Source organism: Mobula hypostoma, chromosome 6, assembly GCF_963921235.1.
Source record: "Mobula hypostoma chromosome 6, sMobHyp1.1, whole genome shotgun sequence".
NCBI classification, from domain to species: domain Eukaryota; kingdom Metazoa; phylum Chordata; class Chondrichthyes; order Myliobatiformes; family Myliobatidae; genus Mobula; species Mobula hypostoma.
Genome location: NC_086102.1, coordinates 161,782,567 through 161,795,636, shown reverse-complemented (window position 1 = coordinate 161,795,636; position 13,070 = coordinate 161,782,567). Strand labels below are relative to the sequence as shown.

The window sequence follows — 13,070 nt, the reverse complement described above, 5'->3', positions numbered from 1 at the left end:
CAGGCTGTGATGCAGCCAGTCAGTGTACTGTCCACCACACATCTGTAGAAGTTTGTCAGTCTTTTAGATGTCATGCTGAATTTCCACAAACCCCCAAGTAGAGACACTACGGTGCTTTCTTCATAATTGCACTTCCGCACTGGGCCCAGAACAGGTCCTCTGAAATAATAACACCGAAGGATTTCAAATTGCTGGCCCTCTCCACCTCTGATCTTCCGATGAGAGCTGGCTTATGAAACTCTGCTTTCCTCCTCCTGGAGTCAATAATAAGCTCCTTGGTCTGGCTGACATTAAGAGGTTGTTGTTATAGCACCGCTCGGCCAGATTTTCAATCTCCCTCCTGTATGCTGATTCATCACCATCCTTGATTTGGCCAACGACAGTGGTGTCATCAGCAAACTTGAGTATGGCATTAGAGCTGTGCTTAGCCACACGAGCAGAGCGGGGAACTAAACACACAGCCTTGTGGTGCACCAGTGCTGACGACTGGGAGAGGCTGCCTGAGAGTGAAATAGAAATAAAACGGAACAAACAGTGTAGGACTTGTTCTCAATTTGCAGCTCTTCTGTTTTTTTTTCATGAAGGCATTATGAATTCAGAATCTTATGTTTTGTAACTACAAAACATAAAACTAATTGCAAGAAAAAGACGGAGGCCCAGAATGGATATTACTTTCATTTTCACTTTAAGGGAGAATATGTCAAGAGGTGTGTCCTCTTTTGTAAATGTTTATGGTATTTCCTTTTCCAAGGGTAAATAGGACAATCTGTCAGCATTTTCATGATTAGTTGTCCTCTAGAATTCAATCTTGTAATTGTGTTCTCCAAGAAACCGAGCCCACCTGTGCATTCACACTGCTGCTCCTAGTGGAACTCTCTCCTGTGGATTGAAAATGGGCACCAGTGACTGATGATCAGTAATGAGGGTAAACGCTTTCCTGTACAAGTACTGATCGAAACATCTTACACGCTAAACCAAACTCAAGGCCTCTCTGTCGATCTGTGTGTAATTTTTCTCTGCAACAGTAAGGGAATATGATGCAAAAGCTGTGGGGCGTTCACTTCCATCACTCATAACACGTGACATGACTGCACCTATAACATAATGCGAGGCATCACAGAAAATCGTAATGCCTGTGATTTCAGTCTCTGAGTTCGTCGTGAGAGCATCCTTCAGAAGGGTGAACCCACAGAAAGCATCTGGCCCTGATGGAGTACCTGGCCAAGTACTAAAGACCCATGCTGATCACTGGCTGGAGTGTTCACCAATGTCTTCAATCTCTCACTTTGGCTGTCTAAGGTACCAGGGCCTAAGAAGAGCCTGGTAACCTGCCTCAATGACGATATATCATGTGGTAGCACTTACATCCACAGTGATAACGCAGGTTAATGATGAAACATAGCAACTCCTGCCTCAGAAGCGACTTGGATCCACTCCAATGTGCCTACCGGCACAACAGGTCCACAGCAGATGCCATCCCATTGACTTTTTACTCAACCCTGCAACTTCTGAACAGCAAAGATGCATTCATCAGACCATAAGACCATAAGACAAAGGAGCAGAAGTAGGCCATTCGGCCCATCGAGTCTTCTCCGCCATTTTATCATGAGCTGATCCATTTTATCCTATTTAGTCCCACTGCTCCGCCTTCTCACCATAACCTTTGATGCCCTGGCTACTCAGATACCTATCAATCTCTGCCTTAAAGACACCCAATGACTTGGCCTCCACTGCTGCCTGTGGCAACAAATTCCATAGATTCACCACCCTCTGACTAAAAAAATTTTTTCGCATTTCTGTTCTGAAAGGGCGCCCTTCAATCCTGAAGTCATGCCCTCTCGTACTAGACTCCCCCATCATGGGAAACAACTTTGCCACATCCACTCTGTCCATGCCTTTTAACATTCGAAATGTTTCTATGAGGTCTCCCCTCATTCTTCTAAACTCCAAGGAATACAGTCCAAGAGCGGACAAACGTTCCTCATATGTTAACCCTCTCATTCCTGGAATCATTCTAGTGAATCTTCTCTGTACCTTCTCCAATGTCAGCACATCCTTTCTTAAATAAGGAGACCAAAACTGCCCACAGTACTCCAAGTGAGATCTCACCAGCGCCTTATAGAGCCTCAACATCACATCCCTGCTCCTATACTCTATTCCTCTAGAAATGAATGCCAACATTGCATTCGCCTTCTTCACCACCGACTCAACTTGGAGGTTAACTTTAAGGGAATCCTGTACGAGGACTCCCAAGTCCCGTTGCATCTCAGAACTTCGAATTCTTTCCCCATTTAAATAATAGTCCGCCCGTTTATTTTTTCTGCCAAAGTGCATAACCATACACTTTCCAACATTGTACTTCATTTGCCACTTCTCTGCCCATTCTTCCAATCTATCCAAGTCTCTCTGCAGACTCTCCATTTCCTCAGCACTATCGGCCCCTCCACCTATCTTCGTATCGTCAGCAAACTTAGCCACAAAGCCATCTATTCCATAATCCAAATCGTTGATGTACAATGTAAAAAGAAGCGGCCCCAACACTGATCCCTGTGGAACACCACTGGTAACGGCAGCCAACCAGAATAGGATCCCTTTATTCCCACTCTCTGTTTCCTGCCAATCAGCCAACGCTCTATCCACGTATGTAACTTTCCTGTAATTCCATGGGCTCTTATCTTGTTAAGCAGCCTCATGTGTGGCACCTTGTCAAAGGCCTTCTGAAAATCCAAATATACAACATCCACTGCATCTCCCTTGTCTAGCCTACTGGTAATTTCCTCAAAAAATTGTAATAGATTTATCAGGCAGGATTTTCCTTTAAGGAATCCATGCTGAGTTCTGCCTATCTTGTCATATGCCTCCAGGTACTCTGTAACCTCATCCTTGACAATCGACTCCAACAACTTCCCAACCACCGATGTCAAGCTAACAGGTCTATAATTTCCTTTTTGCTTCCTTGCCCCCTTCTTAAATAGCGGAGTGACATTTGCAATCTTCCAGTCCTCCGGAACCATGCCAGAATCTATCGACTTTTGAAAGATCATTGCTAATGCCTCCGCAATCTCCACAGCTACTTCCTTCAGAACACGAGGGTGCATTCCATCTGGTCCAGGAGATTTATCGACCTTTAGCCTATTCAGCTTCCTGAGTACTTTCTCTGTCGTAATTGTGACTGCGCACACTTCTCTTCCCTGCCACCCTTGAGTGTCCGGTATCCTGCTGTCTTCCTCAGTGAAGACTGATGCAAAATACTTGTTCAGTTCCTCTGCCATCTCCTCATCTCCCATTACAATTTCTCCAGTATCATTTTCTATCGGTCCTATATCTACTCTCACCTGTCTTTTACTCTTTATATACTTGAAAAAGCTTTTAGTATCCTCTTCGATATTATTTGCTAGTTTCCTTTCATAGTTAATCTTTTCTCTCTTAATGACCTTCTTGGTTTCCTTTTGTAAGGTTTTAAAGACTTCCCAATCCTCTGTCTTCCCACTAATTTTTGCTTCCTTGTATGCCCTCTCCTTAGCTTTAACTTTGGCTTTGACTTCTCTTGTCAACCACGGTTGCATTCTTTTTCCACTCGAAAATTTCTTCTTTTTTGGAATATACCTGTCTTGCACATTCCTCATTTCTCGCATAAACTCCAGCCACTGCTGCTCTGCCGTCTTTCCCGCCAGTGTCTCTTTCCAGTCAACTTTGGCCAGTTCCTCTCTCATGCCACTGTAGTTTCCTTTACTCCACTGAAACACCGACACATCAGATTTCGGCTTCTCTTTTTCTAATTTCACAGTGAACTCAATCATGTTATGATCACTGCCTCCTAAGGGTTCCTTCACCTCAATCTCTCCAATCACCTCCGGTTCATTACACAATACCCAATCCAGTACAGCCGATCCCCTAGTGGGCTCAACAACAAGCTGTTCTAAAAAGTCATCTCGCAGACATTCTACAAATTCTCTCTCTTGAGATCCAGTGCCGACCTGATTTTTCCAATCTCCTCGCATGTTAAAATCCCCCACAATTATCATAACACTGCCCTTCTGACAAGCCTTTTCTATTTCCAGTTGTAATTTGTAGTCCACATCACTGCAGCTGTTTGGAGGCCTATAAATAACTGCCATCAGGGTCCTTTTACCCCTGCTATTCCTTAGCTCAACCCATAAAGATTCTGCACCTTCCGATCCTATATCACCTCTTTCTAATGATTTAATATCATTTCTTACCAATAAAGCCACGCCTCCCCCTCTGCCTACCTTCCTATCCTTCCGATACACCGTGTATCCTTGGACGTTCAGCTCCCAGAGACATGCATCCTTTAGCCAGGTCTCAGTGATGGCCAGAATATCATACCTGCCAATCTGTAGCTGTACAACAAGATCATCCACCTTATTTCTTATGCTGCGTGTATTTAAGTACAACACCTTAAGACCAGTATTTGATCAGGATGCTTTTTATTGTCTACAGCTTGGCATTCAATACTATCATCCCTCAAATCTAATCAATAAGCTTCAAGACATTGGCCTAATACCTCCTTGTGCAGTTGGAGCCTTGATTTCTTCACTTGCAGAACCCAGTCAATTTGGATTGGCAAAAACATCTCCTCCACACTATACTCTCAGCTGATGTCTTTGGGAGTTCAAGATCTAAACAAAACTAAGAGTAGGTGGGAGGACGACCTCGGTATGGACCTTGCGGAAGAATATTGGGCAAAAGTATTGAATAGGGTTCATTTCTCATCATCATGTGCTAGACTGGGGCTCATACAATTCAAAGTTTTACACAGGGTACATTTAAGTAAAGCCAGACTGGCAGACATATACCCTGGGACAGACGCTGGCTGTGACAGGTGTTCCTTCTCTCCGGCTGGTTTAATACATGCATTTTGGTCATGCCCTCGGCTTGATGACTATTGGGCACTGGTTTTTAAAATTATCAGTGAGGTTTTGGGGGTGACACTGAGACCTTGCCCGCTTATAGCTGTATTTGGTGTGGCAGATGATGATTTGGGTTTAAATGCAAGCCAGTCGGATATCATTGCATTTACATCGCTATTGGCCCGTAGGAGAATTTTGCTGGTTTGGAAATCTGCCACTCCCCCAACTGCTGCTGCTTGGTTAGAAGATGTAATGTTTTTTCTGAAATTAGAAAAGATTAAATTCACTTTGAGGGGGTCTGTGAAAAAGTTCTATTCGAAATGGGGACCTTTCTTATCATATTTTGGGAGTCTTAAGGAATTACCTACTAGTTGAGGGCATTTGATTGTACTTAGGAAGTTGCCTCCCATTTAACACACTTATAATTTACCTCACAGGGTGGTTGATGAATTGTAAATATGAGTGTATTTTGGATCATCTGACATGTTGCAGATGTGTATGAGCTGTCGTATTGAAGTAGTGTGGGGGTACGGTTGTGAAATGTCCGTACTTGTATTTGTGAATTGTTGTGTTGTAGATATATTAGCTGCCATGATATGTTCGGGGAGGTTTGTTTTGGGGGTACGATACTAAAGCAAAATGGAGGAAAATGTAATCCATTATATATTCTGTATTGTGTCATTCCTTCAATAAAAATAAATATATTAATAAAAAAAAACATCTCCTCCACAATCTTGATCTGCGTAGGTCCACCTCAAGGCTAGTATGGCTAAGCATAGCTCCAATGCCATATTTAAGTTTGCTGATGGAGATGGAAAATCTGGCTGAGTAGTGCCACAACAACAGCCTCTCACTCAGTGTCAGCAAGACCAAGGAGTTGATTATTGATTTTAGAAGGAAACCTGTCTGCCAATTATATAAAAAAAAAGTCGGAGTTGATCTGCTTGTAATCGCAGGTCTACCTCCTATCAAGAATAGTCTCTCTGATCCCTGGCACTATCCCTTGCAATTGTAGAGGAATTTTATACCTCCTCCCTCACCACTAGCCAGAGACCTAAGCAGCCCTTCCAAGTGAAAAATATTGACAAGCACGTCCGCCAATTTGGACTGCATTTGGTATTCCTGATGTGGCTTCCTCTGCGTTAGAAAAACCAAGCACTCACTGGGTGATGGTCTTGCAGAGCACCTAAGATCTTTCTGAGTAGCCACATCTACCCATCCTCTGCATTCTGCTTGCCAGATGAGGTCCAATGCAAACTAGGGAAAAAGATTCTCACATTCCGCGTGGGTAGCCTTTAACCCGATGGCTGTTCAGTTGTAAGTAACCCTCCCCTTTGGTGGGTTCGCTTCGCCCTCCCCCTCTGATCTTTGTCCTGTAGTTCCTTGTTTCCATCTCCCACCCCCCATCCTCACCACATTCTACAGAGGTTGTATTGAGAGCATCCTGAGCAGCTGCATCATGGCCTGGTTCGGAAATTGCACCATCTCGATCGCAAGACCCTGCAGCTGAGAAGATCATTGGGGTCTCACTTCCCACCATTACAGACATTTACACCACACGTTGCATCTGTAAAGCAAACAGCATTATGAAGGACCCCACTCACCCCTCATACAAACTCCTCTCCCTCCTGCCATCTGGCAAAAGGCACCAAAGCGTTCAGGCTCTCACGACCAGACTATGTAACAGTTTCTTCCCCCAAGCCATCAGACTGCACAATACCCAGAGCCTGGACTGACACCAACCTACTGCCCTCTACTGTGCCTATTGTCTTGTTTATTATTTATTGTAATGCCTGCACTGTTTTGTGCACTTTATGCAATCCTGGGTAAGTCTATAGTCTAGTGTAGTTTTGTGTTTTTTACATCGTTCAGTGTAGTTTTTGTATTGTTCATGTAGCACCATGGTCCTGAAAAATGTCTCGTTTTTACTGTGTACTGTACCAGCAGTTATGGTCGAAATGACAATAAAAAGTGACTTGACTTAACTTGAACTTCCAATCCCACCTACCCACTACATTCACAGTTCACCCTCAGACTTGCCATCCCTCGCCGTTATCTGGTTCTGTTTTTATCCGCCATCCAACTCTCCCATTATCACTTCCTTTATATCAGCTTTCCAGCACTGGTGGCCCTTTATGTTTCTGCTGTCTTCCTCCAGCAGCTGACTGGACTCACACTCCTCCCCCTCCCACCTTGCTCCGTCTGTCTCTCATTTTCTCTTCTCTTTGTCAACCTCCATCTATTGTTCACCTGCAACTCCCAGCTCCATCCTCCTTCCCCTGTCTGGTCAACAGCCTTCCTGTTGTCCTTCACCCCTTCGCAGTCCACTAATCACCTGCCACCCCCCCCCCCCACTTTTTATACTGGCCACCACCCCACTCCCTCGTATACCGGTCACCTCCCCTCTCCGCTCTGTCCTGATGCAGGGTCTTGGCCCAAAATGTTGGCAATTCCTTACAGCTGCTCAACTCGTTGAGTTCCTCCAGCACTTTGTGCTCTGATTCCAACATCTACAGTATTTACCACTATGCTCGGAGGAAGAGTTCCAAGTCTTCTAATCCTGTGAAGAAAACATTCTCTCACACCTACGCTGATTGCAAGCCCCTGTTGGACATCAATAAAACAAAATACTGTAAATCCGCTTAATTAGCGAAACTGAAAGCAGAGGGGATGTATAGCCTTGGTTTATCCCATGGACCAAACCTTCATACCGCGGCGAAACCCTTTACAGCCACCCAAAGGAGGAAGCGGTGTGGGAGAGCATGCTGGCATCTGTGCTAGGTTAAAAGGCAGCTCTCCCGTCAAGACTACTCTCCAATGTTTGCTGCCTGGAAAACAAACTGGATTATCTTTGTCTGCTATTGACCCATCGCGAGATGAGGAACTGGTGCATGCTATGGCTCCAGGACAACATCCCATGCACCATCAATCTTCAGGGCATGGCATCCAGACTTATGCTAATACTACTTTGTGACTGCATTGTGCTGCATTTCATCTATATGTGCTCTATGTGGCTATATTGCTCATTTTTTGCATCTTAGCCCCAGAAGAACGATCTTTCGTTTAGCTGTACACGTGTATAAATGACAATGAACCTGAACTTGAAAGCTGACACCCCACACCAATCCTTGCAGTACCTACTTGAAAAAATATCATCTCGCATTGATACATGAGCTTCTATTTTCCAGAATAATCTTTGATGTGGCATCTTAAATGTATTGCTTCTAAATATAGTACATCTGTTGGTTTCTTTGTATTATCTACAGAGCTTGTTAATTCTGTGTATAATTATAGACAGTAGTTATCATTCACATCTAGTAATAAACAAAACATTAATCCTAATTGTAAAATCAATTGCAATCTAGAATGGTAATGTACCAGTACATCCAAAAAGCATTTTTGGAAATGTGAAATCTTTTGGTTTAAAAGAAACCTGTCAAATAATTCATTATCAAAGGTAATGCTTAAGATTGCATGTTTTCTAATCAGATACTTAGAAGAAGGTAATATCCAAGCCGCTGCGTCTGAGAAGCGCAGAATCGAAGAATTGCAAAGGGAACGGAGAAGGCATATGGAAGAAAGCAATACTGTTTATCAGCCTCAGTATTTTAAGTGAGTGCTAATTTAATGTGCTTGTCTCATGTTAGGTGTGCTACCTGCTGCTTTTAAGGAAATGATTGTTGTAGGCCCAGTTTCTAGTTATTGCATGAATTGTCATTACTATTGACTATTTTAGAGAAAGATCTTCCACATCTGTAACTCTGATAAATTTATAACTTTTTCCAGGAAAGTTTCTGAAGGTAATCAAAGAGAATCCTGGATGAGCACTGGGAACTACTGGGAACTACGAAAGGATCCAGGGTTCAGTAAATTAGAAATTTCAGCACTCTGGTAATTTGAAGAAGTAAAGATAACATTCTTCACAAGAAAAAAGAAATTAACTATGCATAAGTTATTGCTGTTTCAAATCCTATTGCGTTCCTGTGGTTTAGCTGGTCATATGCTAAGGTATGCCTGTTTAGTAACAGGTATAATGAGGAATAGGCCATGACCCAGACACTGCTGGTTTACGATATTGTTTTCCACTAAAGCTGTGAATTTTTGGTAAACCAAAAGTTAAATTTAAAGTGAATGCACAATAGGGATGGCTGTTTGACAGTCATATATTTATTAAAATAGTATAATCTTAATGAAGCATTAACAATTATCACAGCTTTTTGCTAGTGTTTCATCATTCATTTTCATGCCTTATAAGAACAGCAAATATATTAAAAAAAACATTTTTATTCCGAAAACTTACTGAATCTCAACTAGTTTTTCAAATTCAAGTTATCATATCAAAAGTTTATTCCTGATGTATTTTAACCTAATTATTAAGTTAATCCCATTCAACCTTTACAACTACTTCCTTCTACTGTTCAGGCAGCCTCATTATTGATTGACTTCCATTTGCATTTCATGTTAATTTTTAAAAATTGCTTTAAAGTATATATTTTTTCAGTAATATTTGTTTACTGATGGATGTGCAAATAAAGTCCTACTGTCTCTAACATCAGCCTTGAAGGTGCAAATAATAAAATTTGTTGACAAGTAATGCACTCAAGTACACGGAGTATAATGAATTTACTGTCAGTAGACATTTGTTAGTCAATTTGGTTTGCTAGATATGAGCAAAGTTAGTACAATAAAAACCTGCTATTGAATGCTGTGTTAATGGAGATGTTAACTTAAAGGCTAAATATGCATAGAAGCCAATCCACAATAGCGCTAAATGGAATAGGACTAGATATTTCTGAGTGGGGCCATCACAGCCCAAGCTCAGTGCCTGCGTTTTCGATCCTGCCTGAACATGCCTTCTGCAGTTCAGGAAGACCCATCTTGTGACCCAGACTGGCCTGTAGCCAGTGATGAGTCAATAAATGATACAAAGCCTCAAGTGATGCAACAGGGGTGTTGAGGTTGTTGAATGGGTAGGATATTCCCCCTATCCAAACCTCCTTAGGGTGTGCCCTTGACTGCCAGTAAAGACCTGCCCCTTGCTTTAAAAAGTAAAATCAACTAAAAGCATTCTAAAATTATAATTTATCTTAGTCTTTTTTTTTCCCCTTGAAGTCCTTTAAATTTAATCAGATAAATGGGCTTACAGGTCATGTGCTGGTGATAAGATCTTGCACAAGGTCCAAGGTCAGATCCCCTGACAAATTTCAACAAAATGGAAATTGCCAGCAGAACCCATCAAAAAAGTTAGATTTCTCCAGGTTGAGCAGATACCCTAAACTTTACGGCTCTTTGCAGCAGTTCCACATAAAACCCCAGAATAAGGTTTCATATGATAGTTTTTCTTACAACAGTATAAAACCTGAATGTGTTCTTAATGCTACATGCATTTTCATTTTATTTTAAATTATTTCTGAATAACCATGTTTCCTTTATCTGGTATGGTCATTAGCATTTTCCTTAAGTTTCAAAGGTGCAATGTCTCCAACATAGCAGGCTGAAATGCGTATATGCACTGCAACCTGATTTTATGTAAAAGGTAATGAATAATGAGAAATGTTAAATTTTGAAGTTCAACAAATTTGCACAAAATTATCTTCAAGTATTTTCAAGCCTGTGTAGCCAGCTAGCCGATTGATAAGTTTAATCGATATACAATACTAGTTGATGTTGAATGCATTTGTTTAGATCTTATGTTTCCTTGTACAAAAGGAACATTTTATCAGTCAATTCATAAATACATTGTACTTTAAAATGTGGAATGTTAAGATCTGTTACTGCAGCAATTAAGTAACAATTTTGATTTTTTATTGTTTTAATAATAAAATTCCACCTAGCAACAGTTGTCAGCTGAGAACATTGGTTCCAGAAGAAAGTTGGAACTGGGCTTGTCAGCCAGTTGCTGGGCTGTACTTTTTTGTTTTTTCATGTTTTGTGGAACATTGAATGTTGATATATTTTGTTCAAGTTTGTGTTTTCATTTTCTCATACCATCAATATTCCAGTTGCTTAAGCAAGAGTAAATTTTTTTTTTTGCTTTCTGGCATTATGAAAATAATAGTACCCAGACTTTACTCAATTGAACAGATGCAGACAGAGATGGCTGCTCTCAGAGAGGAACCGTAAAACTGTAAATGAAGTGCACACAAACTTAAAAAGCTTAACTTTTCAAAAAAACTGTTAGGACATTGCACCATAAATATGTCCTTTGTTTGCATCTGGATTTCAGCAACTTTTTACAGGTGTATTTCCAAAGAAGTGCATTCAGTAGTGAGAATGTGTAAATACCATCAGGTTTTGCCATTGTATAAAAGCCATCTTAATATTCTAAAATCTTTTGTTTAAACAATACTCAAAAGCGTATTACTGTTCTTAATCTGCTGATATTACCCATCTTTATGAATAGTGTCTTCAATTTTAATACATCAATTAAGCAGTCTTTTTTATCTTGAAATTACAGGTATTTGATTTGAAATCTAAATTCATCTTAGGAATTGTTACTTGTCCTAAATAGCAAAACAACATTAGCTAAATAGTAATTCAATACATTTCTTTTGGTTTTACTTGACTATTAACTTTTATGAACAGTAATTCTACTGGTGTGCCTTAAGGTTCATGTGCTGAAAAGTTAAATCTATTGAGGTATAGTCCTAAGGCCAAAAACGGGGATATCAACGTAGTGTATTGGGTTTAAAATAATATTGGTTCTAATTAAGTAACTTTATTAGTTTTTCTAAAAATTTAGTTTCAGAATAAAACCTCTTCAGTAATAAGATATTAAACATTTTACTGACCGCAGCTGTCACAGAATGAAAATCTTGACGCAGTTCAGCTGGATATGTGTAGGCAAGCAGATTACAAAGCTGTGCTGCAGTCACATAACATCTGTTTTAGTATCCCGTTACATTTTCAAACAACTGATATTTGCATCATATCCTCATTTTGATTCCCTTCTCCACCATATCCCAAGCTGAAATTCGTTTTTATGAATTAACAAGCATTAAAAGGGAAGTATCTTTCATACTAAAACATTAGACTTTGCAGAACAAAGTGAACAACTTTGTACCTGTACTATATATTTCAACAGGTGTATACTTTTCTGTATATTCAGGCTGTGCCTGACTTAAATAGATAATGAATTTTAATATGTTTGTTTAGAGGATTTCACACAGCTGTGTCCGTTGCAATGTAAATTCAGTTGCATGTGCAAATACAAATTAGCCTGCTAATGAATGTTACTAATGCCTTACCAAAAGGTCTGCAGTCATGATTTATTGTCTGGTAAGACGAAGATCTGACTAAACCTGAAAGTGATGCTTAAATTGATAACTGAAGTGCGTATTTATAAGAACCCCTGAAGAAGTGCAATTGTTAACTAATACATATACATACTTATATTCTGCACACTGCTGCTATTTGTGCTTGTTCTAATAAAACTGTATGGCTTCATTGGAGCTATTGATTGTTTCCTCTTCAGTCTTAATTTGTTCAGTTAATTAGTTAATGAGAAATAGATCACTGGTTTCTGATTTTTTTTTGAAATCTTGCTTCAGAAAACAATCTACATTCAAAATTGTAGAATTGCAGTATAAATAATAATTCAGTCTAGATTCCCATCTTAGTAATTCATGTTGTATTGTCTTCCTTTTGGGATAAAGACTTACTCCAACTGGGTTTTATTAAATCATCACTGCTTCTTCAACTAGTGTATTTCCCTGCAAATTAATTGAAATAATTGATGCGCTTCCTTTCATTTGTTCGATTAACAAGTCTGATGGTCATTAATTGTAACTATCATTAGTTATAGCAATCAAATAAGCTGTATTTTCCCACTGTTGTCTGTAAGGAGTTTGTACGTTCCCCCCATGATCATGTGGGTTTCCTCCCACATTCCAAAGATGTACTGGTTGGTAGGTTGATTAGTCATTGTAAATTGTTCCATAATCACTTTAGGTTTAAATTGGAGAATTCCAATCTGTATGTCAGTAAATAAATAGACTAATTATGTTTCATTAATTGCAAAGAAACCACCACCCACTTAAAAATATCCAATCATTGTAATGTTTACTACCATTTGGTATTAATATAAAATCAAAGGTTGCAGGGTTCTTAGAAGGAAATCTATAGGTTTAAATAGTTCGAAGCAAATTAATTTAGGAGTACTTTATTGTGATGGGAGTTAAGAAAATCATTTTGAACGTG

The 13,070-nt window shown here is 40.1% G+C and overlaps 1 protein-coding gene across 4 annotated transcripts in view; it reads left to right on the top strand.

The window, feature by feature from the left end:
- osbpl6 (oxysterol binding protein-like 6) overlaps positions 1-12,530 on the top strand; it is a 161,699-nt gene extending 149,169 nt beyond the window's left edge. For 3 of the 4 annotated variants that reach the window (XM_063052094.1, XM_063052096.1, XM_063052093.1), the window contains 2 exons: positions 8,361-8,483; positions 8,658-12,529. In XM_063052094.1, the coding sequence (XP_062908164.1) occupies positions 8,361-8,483; positions 8,658-8,766 (232 nt within the window). In that variant the 3' untranslated portion in view covers positions 8,767-12,529. Of the gene's footprint in view, positions 1-8,360; positions 8,484-8,657 lie in introns of all 4 variants that reach the window. The other variant, XM_063052095.1, reaches the window with a different exon arrangement.
- The last annotated feature ends 540 nt before the right edge of the window (positions 12,531-13,070 follow it).